This window comes from Malania oleifera, chromosome 13 (genome assembly GCF_029873635.1).
Source record: "Malania oleifera isolate guangnan ecotype guangnan chromosome 13, ASM2987363v1, whole genome shotgun sequence".
NCBI lineage: Eukaryota > Viridiplantae > Streptophyta > Magnoliopsida > Santalales > Ximeniaceae > Malania > Malania oleifera.
Window position 1 is genome coordinate 70,333,080 of NC_080429.1, and position 27,817 is coordinate 70,360,896.

A 27,817-nucleotide genomic window follows, 5' to 3' on the forward strand; every position below is an offset into this window, starting at 1 on the left:
TTCATTATTAAAATCCTTAGTAGCTCACATGAAACTGATCATCAATTATTTTAGTCACTAGCTGCCTCCCCACCTCCATCCTTCAGAGAAAATCTGATTGAATCCTCCTTGGCATGCAAAATATCCCTTCCCCATTCATTTGATTCACTTGATAAAGTTATAGGCTCACCAATGGAAGTTTTATCTCTTGCCGAAGAAGAACCATTCAACAAGCCATTAACCTTCTTGTCTCCCACCTGTGCACTCTACCTGATAGCAGAACTGCTACAGCCATCCTCTTCAAACCCCTTCTTGGCATGAACCTTTACTTATTCTTCTCAAGATATTTTGCCGAAGTCCCTTCCCCTTTCCCTCTCGCAAAACCCCTTTGCAGCCCCCTTCCTTTTCCCTTGTTGTGAATCTCCTTCTGCATTTGAAGTATCTCTTTGAAAAACGCATCTTTGTTTTCCAAGAAGAGCATCTAATTTTTCCTTTTCCATTTCTAAAGTATCTCTTTTAACTTTTGAAAATTTGTAAGGATATTTAGCAACAACTAAATCTTGATGACATTCAGATTTGCATGATCATGATACCATGTCATTGTGCTCCATGCTAGAAGAGCTCCTTGTCTTATGATGTAGTAGGAATGCTTTGCTTTGACCTTTTTTTTTGGGATAAAATAAAAAGATTCATGAGAAAAAAGGAAATGCGAAAGAGGACAAGGGATGGTCCTAAAAGAAGCAAAACAAAAGGGTGGATCAAGCACCGTAAAAGAGCACCAAAAAGCATAGGTTATGTTGCCTTCTAGTCATGCTGCAAATTACCCAGGAAATAGCCCCGAAAAACACTAACCTTGTTGTTAATGGTTATTTTGGTCATTTACTATTATTAGTATGTGCTAGTGTTATGTTAGTAAGCGTGAGTTTGTCATAGTATCATGGTTATTGGTATGTACTTGACATTATAAGTAGAGGGAGAGACCTATTGTTGTGATTAGGTCTTCCGGTTTACCCAATACTTTGGCCTAAACCCTACTGCCAAGCCAAACCCTAAACCTGATACTATGCGAATATGTCATTATAGCAGGATCAATAGCACATTTAGAGCTCAGAAACAAGTCCAGGGATCACGGAACTTCATTGACGTCATTGCCCGTCTTAGAATCCTAAGAACCCTTCCATATTTTGAAAAGAAAAGAAAAATAAAGAGAAAAAAAAAAAAAACAGATATATAGTCACAAAACCCTCAAATCTGTAGTTTTGTGAAATATCATTATTGGAGTCCCCATATGCCACACGCGTCGGCCAATTGCTGGCAGCTCTGATCCCATGTGCCGATTCCTGGCTTGCTTTTGCTCCAATTTCCTCTTGAATGACTTAAATCCTTCTATGGACAATATATCAAGTTGTTGTTTCATAGATCCAACCTTTTCAGTCGTTCACTCATGGCTAAATGTTGTTTAGTACTATTACAATCATCAGTTAGTCTTCTGTGGCAGTGTCTGTGTTTGTATGTTGGTTTGTTGGATTTGTGGCAGTGTTATGTTAGTTTGTTGGTGGCTCATTCGTGATTGTTTCAATATTCACCTTGTTTGTTGTGGTTCCGATTATTCCAACTGTTCACCTTGTTTGTTTTTGGTCTTGTTTATGAGTTTTGGGATGGAGTCCATGAATTCCAAAAGTATGTTACCTTCATCACTGTCACAAATAATGACCAAAAAGTTGGATGAAAAGGATTATGTTAAGTGGTCTAGGATTGTTAAGATTTGTTTGCAGGCTTAGTTTTAGAACACTTGTTCCAATCCTAGCCCTCTGATCATAAAGGAAAGAAGTGTGATTCAGGAAGATGCCTTGATTATCTCCCTCTTGTGGAACTCAATGAAACCCCAGATTGCACGACGTTTGGTTGTATGCATGGAGATTTGGGATTAGGTCAAGCTTCTGTATCATAGTAACATTACATGCATGTACGATCTATCCTTTGGGTATATTTAGTTACAACAGGGAGTTAGGAGTGTCGCAGAGTATTTTGCAAAGATGAAGCGTATCCATAAGGAGCTTAGCATTGTGTAACCTATAGTGCGAGATGCAAAAGCAGAGGGAGTAGATGATCGCTTTTTGGGTTCTAGCAGGTTTGAAACCCAAGTTTGAGGTAGTCTGGTCCTAGATTTTGGTAGTGCAGAGTTGCCATCCTTTGTTGATATTCGCATTCTTCGTGCTCCTTTTAGTACACATTTCCCAACCCTTGCATCTAGTTTCAACCATTGGATGTGAGAGGGCTACTTTCATTGCACTTGATTCTGATTTTCAACCAAGCAGTCACAGAAGTTCTCGTGGTGATTTAATTGACCTTGGTGGAAGAGATGGATGAGGTAGAGCCGTAGAGGCCCTCCTTGCAAGTGCACTAATTGTGGATGGGGAGCTTATTCTATTGAGCAGTGTTGGGATCCAAACTTTATGATGCACCTATGGATCCTAATAATAAGTTATTGCCAAATATGGGTGAAGGATTTTTTAGAAGAAACCATTCTTATTGAAATTTCCAAGAGACACGATTACAAGATAAATAGTAGAGGAAGACCACCAAATTAGGAAGGCCACAAAATCAGCAAATCAAATCACCACAAAATCAGCAAATCAAATTGGCAGACCTCTAGGCTAGAAAACAGGAAACTGAAACTACTAGAATCTGAAATAGTAATTTCAGATTTTATTCAAAAATTATAATTTCCTAATTTAATCCCTAGAAATCTGACAATGAGTGATTTGTTGCCCAGCCCAAGGCAATACCAAAGACTTGCAGTAAAGTTGTCTATCTTATAGTCACTTGACTAAATACATCATTTGTAACAAGTGTTGTGAGTCAGTTTCTTGATTCTTCGAGAACAAGTCAGTAGGATGCAATAATTTGCATCTTGAGATATTCAAAGGTGCACCTAGGAGGTCACACTATATTTAAGGATATATAGGTGTAGATTGGGCTAGGTCACCTTCCTAGATGATCCACAACTCGGTAGTGTACCTTTGTTGGTGGTAATTTGGTTTCCTGAAAGAGTAAGAAACAAACTGTGGTGGTTAGATTAAGTGCTGCGTTGGGCCATGGTTCACCCTACATATGAACCTGTTTGGTTGAACATTTTGGAAGAATTGGGTTTTTACATTCTTAGTTGACGGAGTTTATTAAGGCTTAATATACATTGTTAACCCACAACCTAGCAGCTTAAGCTTTAAAGTAAAGTGGTATTCTAATATTGTATTAAAGTTGGTTACAACGAGGTCCTAGGTTCTAGTCTTGTTGCCCACTTTTGTTGTTTGTTGTTGAGAATTATCTTATTCAATATAATGGGTGTTGTTTATCATTTGTTTATCTTTCCTTGTGCTGTCAAGCTGCATGTTTGGGGGAATGTTAAGGCCTGATAAACATTGTAGGCCCTCAGCCTAACAGCTTAGGCATTTAGGTAAAGTGGTATTCTAACAGAGTTGACATGTGATGATCAAGATACTATTCATATTGCCTCCACCCGGTCTTCATGAGCGGCCAAAACATTAAAGTTGATTGCCACTTTGTCTGGGAGAAACTTGTGCAAAAGCTTATTACAACCACTCCTGATAGGTATGATTTGCAGCTTGCTAACTTATGTACTAAAGCCTTGGAGGTTGCTAATATTAAATTCATTTATAGGAAGCTAGGAGGATATGATATCTATGCTCCAACTTGAGGGGGATTGTTAATGGTTATTTTGGTCATTTTGCATTATTAGTACATGCTAGTGTTATCTTAGTAAGCGTGAGTTAATAAGGGTATTATGGTCATTGGGATGTACTTAACTTATATTATAAATAGAGGGAGAGACATATTGTTGTCATTTGGTCTTCCGTTTTACCCAGCAATTCAACACCTATGTTTAGAACTTGGATTTGGATTTGTGTGAATTTTGACAAAAGGCATTACAAAATTGTATTGAGTTTTATCAAAATCCAGGGCCCAAAATCCACTCTTTCACAAAGCATATGAGGAATGAACTTATGCTGAAAATACTTTCTTGAATTTATGCAGAAAGTTCTCTAATATCTTTCTAGCAACAACACTCAAAGAAGATCAAACAAGCAAACATCCAAATAATATCTACATCTTCTCCTTCCCAAGTTCATAAAACTCTCTATTAAGAAAAACTTTCCATACTTGCTTGGCACATCCATTCCTGTCCGAAAACACCAAACTACTCAAAGCAACCTAGCGACATCACAATGGAGAAAGAGATGTGAATTATTGCCTAATGAGGGCTTACCTGGTATATGTTTCTGGACTACAAGCGCTGTAAGGTCTTTGATCTACAAAAGTTCATTAGCGTGAGTTTATTTAAGGATCAAAATTCAGGTGAAGCTTTAATTTAAGTAGGAACCTTTGCTTTCAAAAAAATTTCATCTAGGAAAAAAATGGCGCAGAGGAGTCTTTCAACAAATGCAAAGAAAATGGTTTACAGCAAAAATGACCATAACTATGACCTGTCCAAATCCTCACATGTGCCTTCAAGTGAGGTACTAGAGGGGCAAGACCTCCACTGGATGAGCTAACTCCAAAAAAAGATAAATGAGCATTCGTAACCCAAATCTCCTAGAGTCAAGTGGATTATTCCATCCCCAATTTTTGAAGAACCAAGGGGGAAAATCAGTTGGAAGCTTGAGAAATCAACTCAGAAAAATGTTTACCTTGGGGCCTGTGTTTTGCAGTTGTACTATTTCCATTAGAAGGAAGCTAGAAAGGATTCAGCTATTCAGGTAATAACTACACGAATGATAATTGTTATATTTTATTCCAATCATTACTGTTTAGTCCCCATTGCCAATTTTGATGCAATCATGGAATGGCATGAGATAACAAACATTACTGAAAGGCTATGATAGCTGATCCTGCTACCTCAGAATTTGATTCCTTCCTATCTGATTCGTCATTAATAGCATGTGGCCAAGCACCAAAGGTGCTGCTGTCTGGGGTTATTTTTCCAATTGAGAATTGAATAAGCCTCTTTTTGAAATCTGATTGAACCCAATTCAGGCCTGCTTGGGTTGCCATTTGAGTGTATAGTCTTTTATTCAAAAAATCAAAGTTTGTTGAGACTGTAGACTCTGCTCTAGATTTGAGGACAAGCCTGATCCATTGCTAATGGTGTTAAACTCAAATAAGGTCACGGTTTTTATTCATGAGAGCAGCTTATCCAATCACAGTGGTAAAACTGAAATTATACCCTCCCCGGACCCCTAACTTGTTGTGGGAGCTTTATGCATTGGGTGTTGCATTTCACTATGGACTATATTTTTGCTTGAATGACTGTAGTTATATGAGAACACTTGGTAACCAAATAAGTTCATACTTGTGACATGGATAAATTTTTAACATTGTCTGATGTTACCTTTGCCTGATAATGCAGATCATTGTCGAGGAAAGATATTCAAACCGTGGTTGAGAACGGTTGCCCTAATCTGTTACGAAAAGTTGTTAATTCAGCAAAAAGGTTGAGAGCATATGTACGACTAGATGAAGGAGATGTAAGTTTTGTTTTGTTCATTATTCACGCCCATTGATTTAGTCCATTGATGAGAAAGACATCTGCTGCACTCTTTGTTCATTTTGTCTCTTGGTTGCAAAAAATATTTTCATTGCGAAGACCTATAAATCTTGATTTTCGCTAGATTTTTAAAAACTATGACTATTAATTGAATTTGGACACTTATGTTTAGGTATGTGGTGCTTGTAATCTGCGAGGAGCTTGTGATAGAGCCTACATGATACTTAAAGATTCTGAAGCAGCAGCCCGTACAGTGGATATTGTTCGTGTATTGTTGTTCTATGCCCTAGATCCACTTGTTATTTCAGATGGAGAAAGGCCTCCTGGTAGGGAGGTTGTTGAAGCATCCGTAAGGAAACTTCTTTCTGGGTTGGTTGAGTTGAGCGATACATCCCCTGATCCAGCACTTCCGAAGCCTGCTTCTAAAGTTTCATATGAAAAGGAACGACTTGTGAATTTTGTGGATGATGAAATGTCTCAAAACGTAGAAATGAAGAGAGGAGATTGGATGTGTCCTAAGTAAGTCACTTCAAGCTTCTTTGTTTGAATATACTTCTTTTGCGTCTTTCTTTTGCCTTAATTTGGTTCACATTGTTGGAGAATGTGTTGAAAAGGTAATCCCTGTTTCAAATATGAAGGGTTCATACTCCGTAGTGACAAAAAGTGAACACAAAAGCTCACTAAATTGGCAATCAAAGAAGCTGAGCCTAGGTACATCTGTAATTAACTCAACTTTGACCTGGGCATCCCAGGTTTGAGCTGTCTTTTTCGCTGGCATTGAGGTGTATTCATATTTGGATTTTAAAGTTTTGGGGCATGCATAAAGCATCCAAAATATATTAAGAAAAAGGGGCATCCTGGTGTGCAAAGCTCCTGCGTATGCCGGATCTGGGGAAGGGGTGGATCACGATGATAGAGAAAATATATGGAGTTATGTTTAGTAGTGCAAATGTGCCATAGGTACGTGCTATATGCATCTTTGTTATACCAAAATATTTTGCATATGTACCTGTATTTTTTTGAAGACTTACATATTAAAGAGAGAAGAATGGTCAATCTTCCTATAAAAATGATTAGATGAGCACTTGATGTTTCTTTAGCCTTTCGTATTAGATTTTGTATCGTAGAAGGAATGCTGTGCTTTATTTTTTATTTTTAGGTAAACAAAGAATTATATTAAGAGAGAAGAGAATAAATACACTCTGTCAGAGGGTTTTGGCTAATTAATTTAGTATCTAGCGATTCTAGCGTGAATAAGATCATTGCTAATGTTCTTGCTGAGAGGTTGAGTTTTGTCCCTAGTGATACTATCCGACTCAAAGTGCTGTTGTGGGACGGTGGCGGACTCTGGTTGCTATCTTGATTGCAAATGCGGTGATCGAGGATGTTTGCTTTTGAGAGAAGCAGGGCATTGTGTTTAAATTAGACTTTGAGTTGAGAGTTCTTCGATAGGGTGCTTAGGAGGAAAGGGTTTGGAGTTGGATGGAAGAGCATTGAGTTTAAATTAGAATTTGAGAAGCTTGTGATATAGTGGGTTGTGAGTTATTGGATATGGTTAGGGCTGCAAATGAGCCAAGCCGAGCTTTCACATGTTCAGGCTCGGCTCGGAAAAAAATAGGTCAACACGGGCTCTGGCTCAATTCAATTTGATCTCCCAAATAAAGCTCGAGTTTGGCTTAAAAAATTAATCACAAGCTTGGGGTCGACTCGAACTCGGCTCTGTTTAAACCACAAAACAAACAAATCCAAGCCCAGCCAACTTAATTTTAAAATTTTAAAGGATTTTCAAGGCCACCTGGCCTTAAAATGGAGTATTAAGGCCCATCAATAAACAGGCCCAAATACAACTCAAAATACCCAACAATAACCCATAATAAAAAAAAAGGCCCACAACTATAATAAACATTAAGCAGGCCTGCAATGGAGCTGGTCCGCAGCCATGGGGAAGGTGGAGCCAATAGGTAGTTGGGCAAGAGCTTTTATAACCTGTTGAGGAGGCAAATATATTGTGGATTTCCGATGTGGGACAAAAGCTGAAAAACATGTAGGTGCAGCTCTCTGCCTCTCTCCCCATGCTTTCTCTTTCTCCCCACTTCAACTTTACATCCCACATTGGAAGATTGAAAATCTTCCTAGGTGAAGCCTCTTCTATATTAGCCTCTTTTGTTTCACATTTGTTTAATTAATCAATAAATAAACTACTTAATAAATAAATTAATAACTCTTAGTTATTTTTTGAGTTTATTTTGTTGACTAATGTGAAGCAATACTTAATGAACTTGAATAAATAAAATAAAATATTTTAAGAGTTAAATATAAAATCAAACTCATTACCAAGCCTAATCGAGCTGCTCATGAGCCTCAACGAACCTAAAAAATGAGCTCGGGAATTGCTTATTTGGATAATAAGCGAGCCTGAATGTGCTCTTATCAAGTCAAGCTCCCGAGCCGCTCATGAGCAGCTTGGTTCATTTGCAGCACTAGATAGGGTGCTTTGGAGGAAAGGATTTGGAGTTAGGTGAAGGAATTTGAAAAGGGGGTGTTTATCTAATGCTCATTTTTCAGTGATTATTAATGGGTGGCATAAAGAATGGTCCAGTTCATCTTGCCAGGGGGGGTGTTGGCAGGGGATCCTTTATACCCTTTGTCTTTCTAGTGGATGTGTTGACTAGAATGATAGATAGGGGGGTTGTCAAGAGTATTAAAGTGGATAAGGGAAGGTTGTAGGGTCTCATCTGCGGTTTGTTGATGGCATCATTATTTCTTAGATGAATGTGTGTCTCTTTCATTAACATTCTAACTATATTGCAGATTTTTTAGAGGTTCTCTGGTCTTAGAATTAATTTGGGCAAGAGGTCAGGCTGGTTATTCTTAGTCCTGAGAGGGTTTCAAACTGACCTTCCTAGCTGGGTGTTGTGTTTTAGAATGGCCTTTGACCTATTAAGGAGTCTGTTAGGAGATAAGCTACATTCCTTAGCTTTTTGGGATTCGATGGTGACCAAGGTAGCTAAGCAGGCTGTTGGATGGTTGGAAAGGAGTGCCTTTCTCTTTAGGTGGTAGAATTACTCTCGTACAGGCCAGCCTTTCCACAATTCCTTTGTATTTTTTTATCTCTTCTTTTTAGGATTTGAAGAGGGGTAGCTCAAAAGCATGAGAGGGTTATGAGGGTTTTTCTTTGGTCAGGTGTAGGGGAGAGGAGAGATCATTTGGTTAAGTGGGAAGTGGTGCGTAGGTTGAAGGAAGGAGGTTTGGGTGTCGGTAATTTGGTGTCTAAAAACACTGCCCTCTTGGTTAAATGGTTGTGATAATTTCCCTTGGAGGTGAATTCCCTTTTGCATAGAGTAAAAAAAGTATGGCATACAAATTAATGTGGGGGATACTAATTTGGGCTTAAGAAGTTTTCTGTACAGTCCTGGAGTTTCATTTTGCAGGTTTATCCTTCTTTTCTTCCTTTAACAAACTTTCAATTGGGTAGATGTAATCTTGTTACATTGAGAAGATAAATGCGCTTTAGAGGGATGCATTGCTATCTTATTACATTGGGAAGATAAATGCGCTTTGAAGGGATGCATTATCCTGTTCCTTTGGTTGCCCTTCTTCTCGTTACAATGATATTTTTTCCTATTTTTTTATTCTCGAAAGGGATTCTTTCATTTCAAAGGGATTTAAATGATAGAAAGGTAGAGGCTCTCTTCTTTGCTCATTGTACTGGAGGGTTGACACATCTCCAGTTTGAGTGATGGTAGAGTTTGATCTTTGGATTCATCTGGGGATTAATGTGTAAATATTTCTATTTCTATCCTTATTTAGGCTGATGTGGTTTTTACTCTCTACTGGGGTAAATGGGTGGCTAAAGTTTCATTCTAAGATAGAAGCATTTGTATGGCTGGTGGAGCTTAATAGAGTTATCACCAACAGTCTGCTGCAAAGTAGGAGGCCTTCTAAAAGCTTTTGTTCCCTGATGTGTGTCAGGTATTGTTTTGAAGGTGTGCCCATTTGTTTCTACATTGCTCATGTGCCATGGGCTTGTAGAGTACAGAGTACTCTTTCTTTGAGTTCTTGTTGAAGTGTGGATTTGTTCAGTGTTGGCAGAGGAGTCTTGATTATTTATTTTACAGTCTTAAGGATGACAAGAGGTTGTGGAGATGTGCTCTGCGCTGCATAATGTGGAATTTGGCTGGCAAGGAATGATTTATTTTTTTCCCCTAAGAAAAAATTATTGATGGGGCTTCTTTGGGATTAGGTACAGTATTTGGCTTCTCTTTGAGCTTATAATGCAGGCTGTTTTAAGGTTATGCTGTTTTGAAGAAGTGAATCAGAGACTGGGGGCTTTGTTAAATTGATATTGTTTCTTCTTTTCTCTGTTCTTGAATGAGGCTTTCATGTTTTCCTTTATTTTATCGGTTGTCCTTCCTAACTTCAATAAATCTTCTTTTTCTATCATTTAAAAAAAAATGATACAAAAGGTGGATAGCTCTTCTTTATTTACTTATGGTAGAGTGGCGGCAGTCCTGGAGCTTTTTACCTGTTGCTTATAGTTTGAAGGGAATGTTATATTCATAAACTAATTTATATAAGGATTGATCATCCGAGCTCTCTCTCTCTCTCTCTCTCTCTCTCTCTCCCTTTATGAACCCACCTCTTCTCTCACTTCCTTTTTCTCTCTTCTTCCATCTTCGATCTCTTGCCTTAATACTCATAATCAAGTAGTTCTTTCAGGTTTATAGTGTAGTATCAGAGAAAGGTTCAATTAGCATGCTCGAGTCTTGTTATTTTTCACTGTTTGCAATTACTGCTCATAGTTACTGTCCATGCACTCTTTTCATTGATGCTATTAATGTATTATTCACAGCACTGTTCATTGATACGGTTCACAGATATCTCTTCTCTTCCCTTTTTTCTTCATGCCTAGTAGACTCCAGGATCGATATCTAGAGACTGGTGTGAGCATCGCTTGACAGATTGTATGTATGGTTCTTCCTGTTTATGAGATCAAAATTGTGTTCTTGTGTTTACTGCTCATTATTACTGTCCACGATCACTGGTCATTGATGCTAGTCTTACTATTCATCACACTGTTCATTTATAATGTTTACAGATCTCTCCTTTTTCCCTTTCCTCTCCATCCCTAGTTGGCTCCAGGATTGACATCTGTGGTCTGGTTTTAGTCATTCAGGGTTCCTTTGTTCCTGTTAAAGCTTGATATACGTTGTTGGCCCATAACCTAACAGCTTAAGCTTTTAGGCAAAGTGGCAATCTAACATCGAATCATAGCCAGGTTGCTAGGAGGTCCTGAGTTCTAGTCTTGTTGCCTACATTTATCCTGTGGTGCTTAAAAAAATATTATATTCCCTGTAATGGGTGTTATTTCTTGTTTGTTTATCCCTCCACGTGCTATCGGGCTGCATGTGCAGGGGAGTGTTAAAGGTTTATATACATTTTGGCCCACAACGTAACAACTTAAGCTTTTAAGTGAAGTGGTAATCTAACAGTTTCTTTCTGTTTTGTATGTGAATTTCTTGTTGGCTCAGCTCCTGGTTATGGCCTGTGCCTGCTGTGATGGTTGATCCAGCATGGTGCACTTGTGTTGGTAGTGTGTCGAGGTTGTCTCCTACTTTTTCCCTGGTTTTTTCTGCGAGTCAGCTCATCATCTTTTCTATGTGGGGAATTGTGTTTAGTTGCTGGAGTTTTTATTATTATTTACTTATTTTTACTGTGTTGTGTTTGATGCTCCGCATACTAATATCATGGCTCCATTGATAATGTCAATGTGCAGATCTCAATCAGTCAGCTAGCTTTTTCTGTGTATTGTTTCTTGTGATCACAGGCTGCATGGGTCTATATTTTTGTTGATATTAACAGTGTGGGTGTATATTTGCACAAAAGGGAAGAACAATTACCTATTTCAACTCCTTTCGATCCCAACTAAAAGAATTTGAGGTCTGGATGAAAGAGATTGATGCAATCCTGTCATGGTTATGGAATAGCATAGAACCTAAGGTGGTAGCCAATCTTAGTTTCACAGTGCTGCCAAGGTTGTTTTGGATCATCTTTGTGAGCGCTATGCTTAAGATGAGAGACATCTTTGACTTGTAAGAGAAGGTTTTCAATTTTGATCAGGAGACAAGGCCTATCAGTGCCTGCTGAGGATGCTATGCAGGTTGAGGACAATATTGTGAAATTCGAAAGGCAATTATGCTGTTGAAAATTTTCGAAACGATCTCAGGATAAAAGATCGATGTATCTAAGAGTGGGGTAGCTGGCGTTAATGTGGGTGTCATAAAGTTGGAGGGGTTAATCCCCTGGTGGGTTGTGCTGCTTTGCACTGGTCGTTCTTCCTGCCTTGGTTTCCCTCTCGGAGGCAACCATAAATCTGCGGCTTTCTCAGGTCCTGCGAGTGAGAGGGTTGGTAGGAGGCTGGAGGGTTGGGAAAATATGTACTTATCTTTACGGGTGATACCACCCTCATTTGTGTTGCCCTCTCTAATGTCCCTAAATACTTCCTATCTCTTTTTAAAGTGCCCTAGAGTGTTGCCAGGACTCATGAGAGGATGATGCTTTTGACTCTCTCTCATGAGTTTTGGGGAGAATAAGAGAAATCACCTTGTTTCTGGGTGGTTCTCAGTAGACCTAAATCTAAAGGTAGTTGGGACTTGGTAATGTGGTTCCCAAAAATATCTCTTCTGATCAGAAACTGATTGTGAGGTTCCCCTTAGAGGTTAATTCCTTATGGCACAAAGTAATTATTTGAGTATGGGGTTCATTGGAATGGGTGGGATTCTTCAGGAAATGGCATTGTTTCTGATGCAAGACCATGGAAGTTCATGTCCCATGTTTGCTTGTCTTTTCTTTCCCCTCACCTTATTTAAAGTTTGTAATGACAACAGGGTTTGATTTTGGGAGGGCGCTTGGGTGGGTAAGGGTTCGTTGGAGTTGATGGTTCCTCACTCATACGAACCTTTTCCCTTTCCTTGTTGGCTTGGTGCTTGGGTGGTATCTCTTTCTTGGGATTTCCATATTTTGTTTTTTGGTAATCTCAATAAAAGAGAGGTCGATGAGCTTACCACATTACTTAATGCCTTGGATCACTTTAGGAGGTCTCTTTTTCCATGAAATGTTTCTTCCTTCACCTCCTTAAATAACTTCCCCCAGTTTCTTCCCTTGGAAACACATCATTTGGAAGGCAAAGGTTCCTTCAGGATTTGGACTTCATCTGGATTGCGACTCTGAACAGGATTAACGTGCATTATTCGTTACAGTTCAAAGGGCCCTACAGTGTGCCATGAGAGCAATAAAATGAATGCTTATCTCTTCCTTCATTGCAGGGTGGCTACCCTTCTTCAGAGTGCCTTATTTTCTCGTTTTGGTGAAGATTGGGGTGCCACTTGGAGCAGTGGGCGATTTTTTTGATTACGAAATATCACGGATTTGGCAAGAGTATGGAGGAGGGGTTTTAAATTTTCTGGGCCAGCGCATTTTTGCTTATGTTGAGAGGCATGTCAGAACTTTCAAGGATTGCACAACTTCTCGTTATTTATTGTTGGATAGATCGGTGTTTTTAGCCTCTTTTTGGGCCCCTACAGTTTTTTTGGGGTTTGTCACTGCCCAATCTTGTTAGGGATCGGAAGGCAGCATTATTATAACTCTCCAGTTGTTTCCTTTTGTTCTTTGGAGGACATCTTGGGAGCATAAGAAACCATCCCTTTAACACAAAAACAAAAAGTTACACCAGGAGATCAACATAATCTGAAAGCCAAGTCTATGAAGCAGAGCCAACCTGTCCCGCTGCAGGTCTCCTAGAGAAACATAACAAAAACATCCATGAGCCAACACCCACAAAGACTCGAGATAAACCACTTTACTCCAAACCAAATTATTAGATGTGGTCACCCCATTGAAAATTCTGGCGTTTCTATCCAGCCAAACATCTTAACAGCCATTATATTGCATTGCCACTCGACTTTCTTATCCTTTCCTTTTCCAAAACCTCTAAAAGCAATAGAGCAAAAACCCTTCAAAGTGGAGGGACAAATCCAGTCTTCACCACATATAGAAAATAATTTATTCTATGCAACCCAAGGGGCAGTTAAGAAACAAATGTGAGCAACTCTCTCAACTACTCAAACAAAGGACACAAACATTCATTGATAGGGCCTTATTAGGCATTCTCTATTGAAGCACATCATTAGTATTAATTCTATCTAGTACCGCAGTCCAAATAAAAGCTTTTATTTTTTGAGGGAGCCTAGCTTTCCAAATCAAAGAGTACAAACCAAAAGGATCTTCTTTAGGGTTGTGAGTCAAATAAGAGAAAAAAGGATTTGCAATAGAAATCCCCAAAAGGATCCAAGCTCCAAACCCTTTTTATCATTCCCCAAATTATTTTGAAGAGAATCAACCAAACTGTTAAAAGAGCCAACTCGTCAATCTCTCTTTCGTTGAGATTTCTCCCAAAATGGAAATTCCAAGAGAGACTATCCCCTTGCAAAAGAAAAAAAAAAAAAAAAAATCAGAAATAGGTGTATCATGAAGAATAGAGGCTTGATAAAGACAGGGAAAAGCAATAGCCAGCAGCGTCTCCCTAATCGAATGGTCCTCCCAGAAAGGAGTCCGCTTCCCATTACCCACCATGTATTGGATTTTAGGAAAGAGATAATCATTTTTTTTTTTATCAGTAAAGGAAGGAAGGAAATAATCATAAATCTGAGATATAAACTTCGAAGGACACACATGAGTAATATTAACCCCAACTTTAGCACCCCACCCTTTCTGTAGTAGACCAAATTTACTACGAATTACCTTATGCCAAAGAGAATTGGATTCTAAAGGAAAGAGCCATAACCGTTTTCCCACCAAGTAAATATTTTTGGACACCAAACTACCAAAACTCATACCTACCTCCCTTTTAGATTTGCACACATTCTCCCAGCCTACAAGGTGATCTCTTTGACTCTCTCCCCTCACTTGACCACAAGAAAACCTTCATTAATTTCTCAAGCCTGCTGCCACTCTCAGAGGAATTCTAAAAAGAGAAAGATAATAGAACAGAATGGAAGAAAGACACATATGGATAAGAGTAATCCGACTCTCTTAAGGTGAAAAGCACTCCATTTCACCCATCCAGTCTCCTAGCCACTATATCAAAAACAGGAGCCAAGAAAGAATCCACATTAGGATTACCACCTAAGGGAATGCCTAAGTATATGATCGGCCAATTCAAAACTGCACAGCCTGCAAGCCTAACAAAAGGGTCAAAATTTATGCCAAGGCCCACCAGACCACTCTTGGAAAATTTAATCTTCAAACCAGAAGCTTTCTCAAAAACTTGACGGATAGTTAGCAAATTAGAAAAACAACGGATGTTATCTGTGAGGAAGAGAATAGTTTCATCTGCAAATTGGAGATGTGAAATGACGCATTCCTTATTTCTTGCCTTAATCCTTTCCACCAGCCCTCTACCAACTCCTATCTCAATTATCCTGCTCAAACCATCAACTACAATAATAAATAGAAAAGCAGAGAGGGGATCCCCCTGTCTAAGACCTCTGGATGCATGAAACCAAGACCTAGACTCACCATTAACTAAAATAGATGACACAGACCATAAGCACACTCTAATCCATTACCTCCACCTCATACCAAAACCTTTTCTATCCATAACCTTGTCCAAGAAACTCCAGTTCACCCTATCATAGGCTATTTCAAAATCCAGTTTCAGTTATACCCCTTTTTTCCTATTAGATCCCTCTTTTTCCTAAGGACAGCATCTTCAGCCACCTCATTAGCTATCAAAGCAGCATGAAGGATCTGTCTATCACCTATAAAAGCACTCTGGCTGGGATAGTTAGTGTCCTCCAAAACAGTAGCCAATCTCTTTGATAACACCTTAGTCAAAATCTTCTATACACTTGTGACTAAGCTAATTGGTCTAAAATCTTTGACTTTAACTGCACAATCCTCTTTAGGCACTAGGATCGAACTACTCCATTATCAAAAAATTCATGGAAAACTTTGAGCAGGTCTTCTTTCAAATATTCCAACAATCTTGAAAGAAAGCCATAGTAAAACCTCCGGCCCAGGGGCTTTTTCTCTATCCATTTTCAAAAACTGAAATTTTAATCTTTTCTACCTCAAAGGGTCTCTCTTGTCACGTTGCTTTATCAGCTGATATAGGACACCAGTCCTGCCCCTCGACTATAACTCTCCCCTTTTCCTCTTCTTAAAAAGGATTTCTATAAAAATCAGTAACCAACCCCGCAATATGATTTGAATCCCTAATATCCTCTCCTCAATCATCCTCAAGCTCTTTAATAAAATTCTTTCTTCTCCTGCCATTAGCCACCTATGGAGAGTCTTGAATTACAATCCCTGCTCTTGACCCAATTCATCCTAGATTTTTGCCTCCTACTCATCTCTTCCCTAAAAACAACCTGCTCAAACTTATTGGACAACTGGACATGTCTTCCAGTAGTGTCCTCAGAAATCAGACCCTCCCTAAATAGTCTATCAATTGCCCCCAATTACTCAAGAATATTTTTTTCTTATCCCAAAAAAAGGCAAAGACCTGTCAGTGAGTACTATAGTTATTAGTACCCAAAAAGTCAATTGGAGGAATTGAATATTTATTAGCCTAGAATAATGATGTTGAGGTTCTAAAGAAGCAAGGGGCAGACTTATTAGTTTTCATGTTCATATCTGGGGCATCTTTTGGGCTTTTGGGCAGTTTGTGATTAGATTCTTGTTGGTGAGACTACACCCTCTATGAATTAATTTGGCTCAATTACTAAGGATGGGTTTGGTTCTTTTTGCCATACATATCTCTTGGAGAGCTCACAATCATTGTTGCTACCCTGGTCGAAGGAGTGGTAATGGTCAGAGAGGCTGTAGTTCAAGTTTGTCGTTAAAATTGCTGTCTGAATTGTGGATTGTACATCCTACTTAACCAAAACAATTGAAAGCATTTTTTGGGAAATAATTTTTTGTAATGGAAGAAATTGTATAAAAAAAGAGGAGGGATTACAACATAAAAGAGGACAAGAAATCCTCTAGGAAAAAACAACATAAACAACGAAAGAAAGACAGAAGAACATCTTATTTTTTTGCCCCATCCAACAAACCTTGTTGCCTCCAGGATCAGATAGCAACATGTCCATCTTATCCAGTAATTAGTGTGCTTCTAAATCCTTTCCATTTGTCTCCTCCACAGTAGTAGGCAAAATCCTGTCCTTGCTTTACTTTTTTTTATACCCATTCCATCTTTCTCAGATATGGGAACACCCTCCAAGCCCGAAACTAGAGATGGGGTCACATACGACCGATCCCCTAGTAAATCAGATGAATCAGAAGTATAGCCGTATTGTTCTTGAAACACCTCCAAAGCAAACCGCCATAATGGTTGAAACAGCTACTGTTATCGCTATCACTCTCTGACAGAACAGCCCATTCTTTCTTCACCTTCCCTTTGCTAACCCTCTCATTTGTATTTCCCTTCTTGCGACACTAAGATTCCACTATACACAAGGATCCTTCAGCATTTCTTCTCAAATTTTTTGTTCTCCCATCAGAATCACCCTGCTTGGATTCAAAAGATTTTTCCATATCTACATCTGCCTGCCCTGCCCGTTGATAGAGATAAACCTTACTTCCGCTATCATTTTTGCAAGTCATTCCGTTACTAGTAACATTATCTCCCTCGTCATCACCTTCTCACGGAGTATCCTCCACACAGCCTTAGTCAAGTACCCCCCCTCTCTTTTCCCCTCTCCCCCCCTCCCCAAAGAAAAAATCACCATTCACTGGATATATGGTCATTTACTGATCTTGTCTCGACAGTGGCCAGAGGTGTCAACCAACTTGAATTTTTCTGTGCAGCATGCATGTTAGCCGTAATCTGAAAAGAAGATGTTCTTGGATTCTTCTCTAGCTGGGAGCAGACCTAGTGGGGTTGCAAGAATGTATGATTTCAAGGTGCATCTCTGATCCTATGTGTTACTCATTCTTCTTAGTGAGATACTCCTGGGCCCAACAGTCTCTTTAGTTAATCAGAATATTGGGCCTGACTTAGACACCCATTAGATTCTAAAGCAGACCAGCTTGGTCCTTCAAAACTACTCCACAATGGGCCTCGGCCATATGTCTCGGTTTTTTTTCCCAACTGAGCTGCCTTTTTGGCCTGATTCAAATGAATAATAATAGCATTAGCCATCTTACCTCAAGTTTATTTCGAGTATATTATTATTTATTTACCAAACTAGGGCACTTTCTAAAATATTGCAGAAAATAGTCATTTTGAATTCAAGTAACCATTACTTGTGTTCGCTATATACTCAATCTCAAGTAATGGTTACTAGAGTTGATTTGATGAAGTTGAATAATCAATTTTCAAATTTACTTCAGAAATGGAGTATTGGTTATTTGAGCTTAGTGTCCCTAGAGTCGCACCCCTTGCATGCATGCACTCTTAAAACATGCATAAACTTTTGCCATCATGCTCACTTAACATCTCACTCTTGCAAGAATGTACACTTAAAACATATGCCAACCTTTGTATGCATGCTTACTGACCACCTCACCCTAGCATGCGCATGAACATAAAACATTTGTCAACGCCTAACACATATTCTTGCATGAGTGAATGTGGATGTAAAACATGATGATGACCTTTCCATGCATGCCATGTAAAACATGCCTAAACCTTCGTATGCATGTGAACCTAATACCTCAATATCGCGCGCATGCACATAAAAAATGTGTCAACTCTCACAGGCATGTGCACCTGACGCCTCACTATCACGCATGCACATGTAAAACATACGTCACCCCTCGAATACATGCACACCTAACACCATAGTTGTGCATGCATGTGTGCGTGCACGGATAAAACATGCATCACCGTTCGCACAAATGCAACCGAACAACTTGCTGTCGCATATATGCATGCATAGGCACATAAAACATGGGTCATGCACATGAAATACCTCATTAAGGGGTAATCCCAAAAATGTAGGTGGAGAAGCATAAATATTTTGGCCTTCTAAATGATGAAGCCAAGGAGTTTACAAAACTTTCACATGGTTGATATCTTGCATAGGACCTCCAAATTGTGGAATAGGGGCTCCTTTTTGAAATCTCAACACATGCATGAATGTATGCAATCATGCATTCTTGGGTGCACGCTTAAACATGCATCAACCTTTGCATGGATTCACACCAAACCTCACTCACATTTTGCACGCATGTGCACCTAATATCTTACTCTCACATGCATATATAGAGGCATGCACATGTAAAACATGCATTAGCATCTTGCATGCATGTGGACTTAACACCTCACTCTAGAGTGAGGTATTAGGTTCACATACATGTGAAGTGTTAGGTGAGCTTAGACCCACATCCATGTAAAGTTTGACGTGTGTTTTACGTGCACATGCATCCATGCATGCTTTGAGAAGTCACAACACCCCCTTATTCCCGTAGCTTAGAGATCTAAGTGAAGATACTAATCGTACATGAAATTTGCAATCCTCATAATTTATTATGGCCAAAAATAGTTATGCTTCCCCACTTGCATTTTTGAGATTACCCTTGAATGAGGTGCTTCTTGTCCATCAATGCATGTGTGCGAGGGGTGATGCCTCTCTTATGTGCCTGTGCATGCATGCATGACAGAATAAGGTGTTTGGTGTGCATGGATGCAATGGGTGTTACATGTTTCATGTGCACATGCATGCATGCATGTGAGAGTGAGGCGTTAGGTGCACATGCAATTGAGGGGTGACCCATGTTTTACATGTACATGCATGATAGGGAGGTTTTAGGTGCGCATGCATGCACTACAAAAAAACTAGTTTTTAGTGACGAAAGTATTAGTGACGGATTCAATTTCGTCACTAAAAGTGGGTATAAGTGACGGTTCCATCACTAATAGTGTAAGCATTAGTGATGGTTTTAGCAACCGTCACTAATACGACACTATTAGTGACGGTTTTAAAACTATCACTAATACTTTCGCCACTAAAAACCGGTTTTCGTTCTCAAACTATCGCGGGAAACCATTTTGCGTGCAGAAATTATCCCGAGAAAATATTAGCCACGATTCTTGGGGTATTAGTGACGAATTGAATCTGTCGCTAAAAGTCACTTATTAGTGACGATTAAGTAACCGTCACTACTAGTCTATTATTAGTGACGGTTTGGAAAATTCGTCACTAATAATAGGGTATTAGTGATGGTTTAGAGGATTCGTCACTAATAGTGTTTTATTTTAAAAATATAAAAATAATTTAGTTAACAATAGTAGTGACGGTTTGTAAAATTCGTCACTAATAATAGGGTATTAGTGACAGTTTAGAGGATTCGTCACAAATAGTGTTTTTATTTAAAAAATATAAAAATAATTTAGTTAAATATATTAGTGACGGTTTCGAAAAAAATATAAAAATAGTGTTTTTTGTATTTTTTTTGTTATCTAAACAGATGGAATTTTTGTATTTCAATTTGAATTTGTATAATGTATTAGTATTTGAATTTGAATTTTGAATTTTTTTTTATTTGAACAGATAGAATTTCTGTATTTTAATTGAATTTGTATAATGTATTTGTATTTGTATTTGAATTTGAATTAGAAATTTGAATAATTTATGAATTTTTTTAGTAATTATGGTTTAATGTTATGTATGAGAAAATGTAATTACAGATTTTTACATAGATTAATGATTAAAAAAAATTATTAATTTTAAATTATTAGTGACGGTTTTGAAACCGTCACTAATAATTGGCCATTTTTTAAGTATTAGTGAAGGTTTCAAAGCCGTCACTAATAATAGAGTATTAGTGACGAATTTCAAAAGCGTCAAACCATCACTAATAATATACTATTAGTGACGGTTTTGAAATTCGTCACAAATATTCTACTATTAGTGACGGTTTTGAAATTCGTCACTAATACTCTATTATTAGTGATGATTTTGAGGCGAGCCAATGTAGAATTTATAGTGACGGTACTAGGGTTTTAGTGACAGTTATAATCTGTCACTAATACTTCATTATTAGTGATGCTTTTAAAATTCATCACTAATTATTATTAGTAACCGCAGTTATGACGACTAATTCAAAACCGTCACAAATACTTATAAAACCGTCACTAATACTATTAGTGACGGTTTTGTGATTATTAGTAACGGTTTTGATCCTTCACTAATAACCTTATTTTTTGTAGTGATGTGGAGGTTAACATTGTCTTACATGCGCATGTGTAAGCTATTTAAGATAGTGGAATACCCAAGAAAGTTAGTTGGGAAGTGGAGGTGGGTCAAGTGAATCGAACTATTGTAAAATTTGGTGTGCTTGTGTTTGGGTGAGTAAATATGATGCTGCACTGGACTCTTGTTTTAAATTGTTATTGAATAAATAAATTTTAAATCATCTAATTCACCCCTCCCCCCTCCCTCTTGGATGCCATACCCGCAACAACAGTTTTGAGGGTGTTTTTTTCCTGGATTTACACCATGATTGGTTGGGTTTGCTTTTTTTAATTTCTTTCTATTTTTTTGCTTTTTGTTCTTAATCTTCCAAGGAGGATTTCTTATGCTCCGTGTTGTACTTCTTGTTCTCCTTAATAAAATATCTTATATTTTGGTAAAAAAAATCCTTTAGGTCAAATTTTTCGTTTGGATTGTGGCAAGAGTAAGATGAATAAAGGGCTGTAGTAATTAGCAGCTTTGACGTGTGAAGTTAATTATAATGGAAAAAATTTAAAATGGGGTTTCTAGGCTAGGTAGTGTCAGGTTTTCTTTGATTTGTTTTTTTCTGTTGCTTTGATTTTTATTTTTATTTTATTTTCTTGTGAGGACTTGTGTTTCTCTGCCTATTTTAATTTTATTTTCTTGTGAGGACTTGCTTTTATATTATTGAAATTGATGAAATAATAATATACAAGAAGTGCGTTTTTTATATCTATTTTATATGCTTAGTACAGTGTAGGGTGCTTGATCCGTTCCATCTAACATCTGTAACAATCCTATGTGGGATCTTGATTTGATGACTGTATGTAGAGATGAGAAAGGAATGGAGGTGGGTCAAAGCATCATAGAGTGGGCAAATGAAGCAGGGGGAAGATCTTCGATCAAAGTCAGATCTCTTATGCACCGATTTAGAGTCCTTTATCCCTATGAAGCATGCCATTTCTTTGCTGAAAGAAGCTTCAGGATCTTCTTACTAAGATATTTGAGGAGGAGATGATAGAAGATACACTATTACTAAATTTGAGAGGATTTGAGATTTTGTATAAATTGGGGAAGGGACTATACCTGGGCGAGAATGGTCCTGAGGATGAGACAGATCCTTCCTTGCCTAGCATGAATAAAATGGAAGAATGTGGAGAGAAGCAAATGGATTTGGGAGTGCGTAATGTAAAACTGGGAGCTGGCGACCCAATGGGGTAAAAAGTACAGGTTGTTGCGCACCATTGTAAGAATGAGGGTGGCCAAATTTGATTGAGGAGGAGACTTTGGCTATTGTTCCTGGTCATGATTGTTGATTTTTTTGTTTCCTCTTTAAGTTTCCTATGATTTTTTATAGTTTGCAGGCAGATTTGGATGCTTGGAGCAAGATGCATCCCTGATGAGATGGGTATGGGGATACAAATAATGCTTTGAGGCATATTTGGGGCATTTGGCGGGGCGGATTCAGGTTATGCCCCTCCGGATCCATATCCGCCATGTTTACATTCCTGTTGCTTTCTTGCGCAAATGGTTGTGGAGGTTTCCCATGGAGGAGAACTTCCTTTGGCATGAAGTTTTAAAAAGTAAATTTGGCTTGCAGGCTGAAGGGTGGAATGCTAACTTTGGCAATAGATACTGTGCTGACAGCCTGACACCGCTGAGAGTCCTTGGAAGGGCATTGCCCAAATCTATTCCTTGTTTCCTCCTTACATTAAATATGTTGTGGGCAATGGGTCTCAGATTCGTTTCTGGGATGACTCTTGGGTGGGGATGTTGCACTTTTTCATCTCTTTTCCTCGGTTATATTGTCTGTCCTTAGTGCGTAATGATGTCATCGCTTCCTTTGCTGCTTCAAATGAGTCTACCACTTATTAGGATTTCCATTTTGTCGGCCTTTAAATGATAGGGGGTTGGAGGAATTCTTTCTTTCTTGTTGTTATTGAAGGGAAGTCATCTCTTGAGTGGGGCGGGGGAATGAATGGGTTTGGCTTTTGGATTCTTCAGTAGTCCATTTTTCTAAATCTTTCTTACAAGTTCTTTCTTCTTTATCGTACTTTGTGGAAAGCTGAAGTCCCCTTTAAGATGAAAGCTTTTTTTTTTTGGTTGTTATTAATAGAGTTAAGACCAACAATCTATTGGAGAGTAGGAGACCTTTGAAGGTGTTACTCCAGATTTTTTTCCCTCTGCATTGATCTTTTTCTTGTAGGAGTTGGAATAGTTGTTTGCTTTTTTTGGAGAGAGTTGGCTGGTCTGGACTCCGTGGAAGATTTTTTGAATATTTCATGTTTAGACTTTGGGAAGAGCAGAGATGGTTTGGTCTAATGGAGCTGTGGGATTTTTGCAATTAATGGGGAATTCAGTTGGAAAGGAACATCTGTTTTTTCTGGGAGGAAGACCACTTGTTCTTTGCTGTGGGAAAGGATTCAGTATTTGGCTTCTCTCTAGTCATTCACAGGCTGTTTTAAAGGGGTTCCTTTTTTAGATATTCAGCGAGATTTGAAGGCTGTTTAATGTCTTATTGTAGTTGTTAGAATACCATTTTACCTGAAAGCTTAAGTTGTTCGATTGTGGCCAACAATGTATATCAAGCCTTAACACTCCCCCATATGTGCAACCCAACTCCATGTAGGGAGATAGACAAAAGATAAATAACACCCATTACAGGGAATACAATGAAGTTTTAAACACCGCAAATAAACTTGGGCACCAGAACCTAGGACCTCCTTGCAGCCTGGCTCTGGTACAATGTTAGAATACCACTGTACTTAAAATCTTATGCTGTTAGGTTGAGGGCCAACAATATATGTCAAGCCTTAACAGTAGTTTTTTCCTTTTCCTTTTCCTTTTTCTGCAGGCGTTGTCTTGTTCTCCTTTTTGTACACCCTTATTTATTTAATGAAATCTCCTCTCTTTTTCTGTTGAAAAAAACCCCTTGTGTCGGGGTGGTCATCCTTGTACTCATTGTGGGAAGGAAATTCAAAGGCGACTGAGTTAACCAATGCTTAGGTAGGCTGATAAATTATTCACTGATGGTGATGGTAAGGGGGATTCCTCTAGCACATCTTGTCATCCTACTTGGGGGTTGAGCTCATCATTTATTCTCTCTCAAAAGAAGGATGATTGTCTAGTCTGTATGGTCCAGCAATCCCTAGCTCTGCCTTCTATGGAGTCTAATGAAGTGCTATTGTGGCCCATCTATGCAGAACTTGGTTTTCTTTTCCTTCTTAGTTACCTCTTATCTTTGGATCATTGATTATGGTGCCTCATTTCTTGTGACAAGGACTTGGACTATTTAGCCTAGTGTTTAATCCTCTAAATCTTGTCTTGTTGATTCCTGGTTGTAGGGATGCTCTTTTTTCTCTCTTTCCCCATTCATCTGTATTGTGCGTGCCAAAATTTCCATTAAATTTGCCATCTTTGAGTGGCTTTGGACAAAGTCCCTTAATTCTCTATAACCTTTATTCTTCTCAATATATTATCCACATATCTAGGATCTCCAGACGCAATTGTTGGTATTTCAAATTCCTCTTGCACAATGTTGTGCTTTTCCATCTTGCTTTTTCTTTGCATCAGTGGCATGCTTGATAGAACATCCATCTCTTATAAACATATAAAGAGTATTTCTTGCTTTTAAGGCCTTTTCTCATCTAGAGCTTCTACCAAGTTCATTGCCAAAGCACAATGGGTCATCCTTTGGTTTTAGGATTTAATCTGATAGAAAATCCCGGTTTTTTCTTGTTCATTTAGATACTTGGGGTGGGGGGTCTGTGTAGGAACATGCACCCATTTGGGTACAGGTACTTTTTTGTATTTTGTGGGCATCTTTCCTGGATGACTTGGTTGTCTTTTTAAAAGAAAGGGTTTCTTACTGTGTTCATCAAAATTTCTGCTGACTAAGATTCGGCCTGGAATTTTCATTAAAACATTTCATATTGATAATGCTTTTGAATATATTCAAAGTTAGATCCTGCCTTCTTGTTAAGATAAACGTATTATTCATTGTTCCTTTACTCAGCAAGATGAAGTTGCTGAGGGGATGAATTGACATAATCTTCACATTTGCTAGGTCCTTGCTTTTTAACATGCTTGTTCCTTGCTTATATAATATTGACTGATACTGTTCCTAGAGTAGGCTGGAAATTGATTTTCTTAAATGTCACTAGGCTGAATATTTCCTTTGCTGCGGGACTTGTTAGTTTATGGAGAATCTGAAGCAGGCTCATGGGGATGCTCCTTGTAGGATTGTTCAATATCTCATGAGTTCTCTTGATAAAGGACTAGAGTATAAATGTCGAGGAGTTTTGGTATTGTAGGGTATTCGGATGTAGCTGGTCATTCTATATTTCTATTGAAGATCGAACATTAACTATCAGATATTGTACTTCTGTGGGTTAAAATATTGGGGCGTAGCAAGAAACAAACTAATATTTTAAGATTTAGTGTTGACAGAGAGTATCGGGTTATAGTTTATGCATTTAGTAAAGTTAATGTGGTTTATGGTCTCTTTTGTTGGAGTTTTGGTTTCCTTTGAAAAAACCTTCAGATTGTTTTCTACTATAATGACAGTGGTATTTATATTGAAAGCAACATGGAATTAATGTCTGAACAAAGCTCATTAAGCCGCCGCTTTGTGTGGGGTGTTGTTGAGTAGCTTGAGATATATTGTAAGCTAACCACCTAAGAACTAAAGCGGTTTAACATGTTTTATAGTTTGAGTTCTAGAAGTTCCTATGTTCAAGTCTTGTTATCTATGTTTCCTCCATTACATCCATTAGGGTGCCCTTTGTTTTTTCTTTTTTTTTTTGCCTCTTACCCATTCAAGTTCATCTATATGTCTCTCCATGTGCAAGTTGGGGTCACATGTGAGAGGAGTGTTGAATAGCTTGATATATATTGGTGGCCCAGCACCTAACAGATTTAAGCTTTTAGGTATAGTATTGAACTGGTGATCGAAGAGCTCTGATGAAGAAGACTATGGTTACTTTACTTTTCAAGGTTTGTACTCAGTTGGGAGGTGTTTACACAGGGCTTGTTTAGACCTACCTTTATCAAGTTGGGCTTGGTTTAGTGATTTAGTGTGAAGGGTATTAAGATATTCTCTGTTGTTAACTATTATGATCTATTAGGTCTGCTGGTCAAAATGATTCATGTTTCTATAGAGAATTACAAATTTACTAGATTTCAAGCAAGCAGCTGAATGAGGTATCATTTGCATAGTTGTAACCAAGAAAGGGACACTGTTATAGAGTTGTTGGTACAAAAACTTTAAGGAAGTGGTGGCCCTCATGGTAAAGAGTTTGATTGCAGAGCTTGCGAAATGTGGGATCAGGATACTATGCATGTGCTGATATAGAACATCCAAATATCTATATTTCCTCGCATAATTGGATTTGGAGGTTTCTCTGCAGGTCATGGATTAATTTTTCTGCTACCTACTCAGTTACTGTTTGTACTTCTGGTTCTCCAAACATTGCAATGCAGTAGCTGGAGTTTGTGCTGGTTATGTCTGTTGTGGAGTTCGACGAAATGGGAAAAAGTCGAGTAGCAAGGATAATTTCTAGCGAGAGTGCTTATGTTGGATGTTGCGTACTTGCGTCAAATACCACATTCCCTTTGACATGTTGATAACACATGTTGAATGAATCGGAGCAGGGCATTTCCAAAACTTTAAGTAGTTTTCATATTCGGGACACATGGTCAATGTGAAACCACCGCATATTTGGCAAGAATTCAGTGAAATAGGATGCTGTGTTCCTTTTTAATTTTAACTAGATGATCACACGTGCTACGTGCAGTGTGTTGATAAGTAAATTTATGTAGTCAATTTCAATAAATACAAATAAAAAATTAAAAATATTAAGATAAATTGGAAAGGAAGAGGTGAGTAAAGACATGTGGACCTAGCAATTGAATGTAAAAGGGGAAGAGCACACAGAAGCCAAAGGTAAACTTATTCTTTTTCTATATTATAGTGTTAATATAGATAAAGATATAATTAGAAAAGAAGATTATGTGGATCTGTTAACAAATTTAAAGAAATTTATTTGTCCTTTTAGCTGATGGGTTGAGCAGGATGGAGGATAGGGCGTGTAGAGGGGGATGGTTAGAGGTTTAAAAGTAGGGAGAGAGGGAGTGGCGGTATCTCATCTCGATGTCATATTTTTCCTTGATGATCTTCCCTTCTTTCAGGATAATTTCGGGTATTCTCCAAATTCTTGAGAGGGTGTCTGGTCTTAAAATTAATATGGGGAAGTTTGGCTTAGTAGCTTTGAATGTGCCTGTGGAGCCTGTCAGGGAGTGGACTACTAAAGTGAGGTGTGGCATTCTGGATTGGCCATTGATTTACTCAGGGGTTCCTTTGGGGGGTAATCCTATTGCTGCAGATTTTTCAAGTATGATAGTGGAGAGGATAACGAAGAGATTAAATGGTGGAAGGGGGCTCTTTTCTCTTTTAGGGGAAGAATAACCCTGACTCAGGCTTGTCTTTCTAGCATTCCGTTATATCTCCTAGCTATTTGTAATATTCTGATGGAGATTGCTAGCAAGCTTGAGAGAATTATGAGAGACTTTTTTGGTCTGGTGTGGGGGGGTCACAGGGACCACTTAGTAAGCTGGGAAGAGGTCTATAGGTATGAGAAGGAGGGCTGTGTCTAAGTAAGTTGGCGTTTGAAAACACTGCTCTTTTAGTTAAATGCCTATGGCGCTTCCCTCTAGAAGAATCGTACCTTTGGCGTGGAGTAATAAGAATCAAGTTCAGGTTGGATGATAATGGGTGGGATGTTAATTTAAGATATTCTTTGGGAAGTTCGTGGAGGTCCATTTCTCAAATTTATCATTCTTTCACTCCTCACACTAAACTTTATGTTGGGAGGGGTTGTCGTATCTGTTTCTGGAAAGACCTTTGGCGGGAAACGCATCCTTTTCCACTTCTTTCCCTCGTCTCTTTTATTTGATTTCTGAGCAAAATAGAGCCATATCTTTCTTTATTGGGGATCTGAGTAGCCTTTGATTTCCTGAAATCTCCATTTTGGGAGACCTCTTAACAATACGG

General features: G+C 38.4%; 1 protein-coding gene across 1 annotated transcript in view; it reads left to right on the forward strand.

Annotated features, from left to right (window-relative positions):
* The window catches only part of LOC131146858 (zinc finger protein VAR3, chloroplastic), a 77,664-nt gene that overhangs the window by 11,215 nt on the left and 38,632 nt on the right, over positions 1–27,817 (forward strand). The window contains exons 2-3 of the mRNA XM_058096670.1: positions 5,408–5,525; positions 5,718–6,064. Of these exons, the coding sequence (XP_057952653.1) occupies positions 5,408–5,525; positions 5,718–6,064 (465 nt within the window). The remainder of the gene's footprint in view (positions 1–5,407; positions 5,526–5,717; positions 6,065–27,817) is intronic.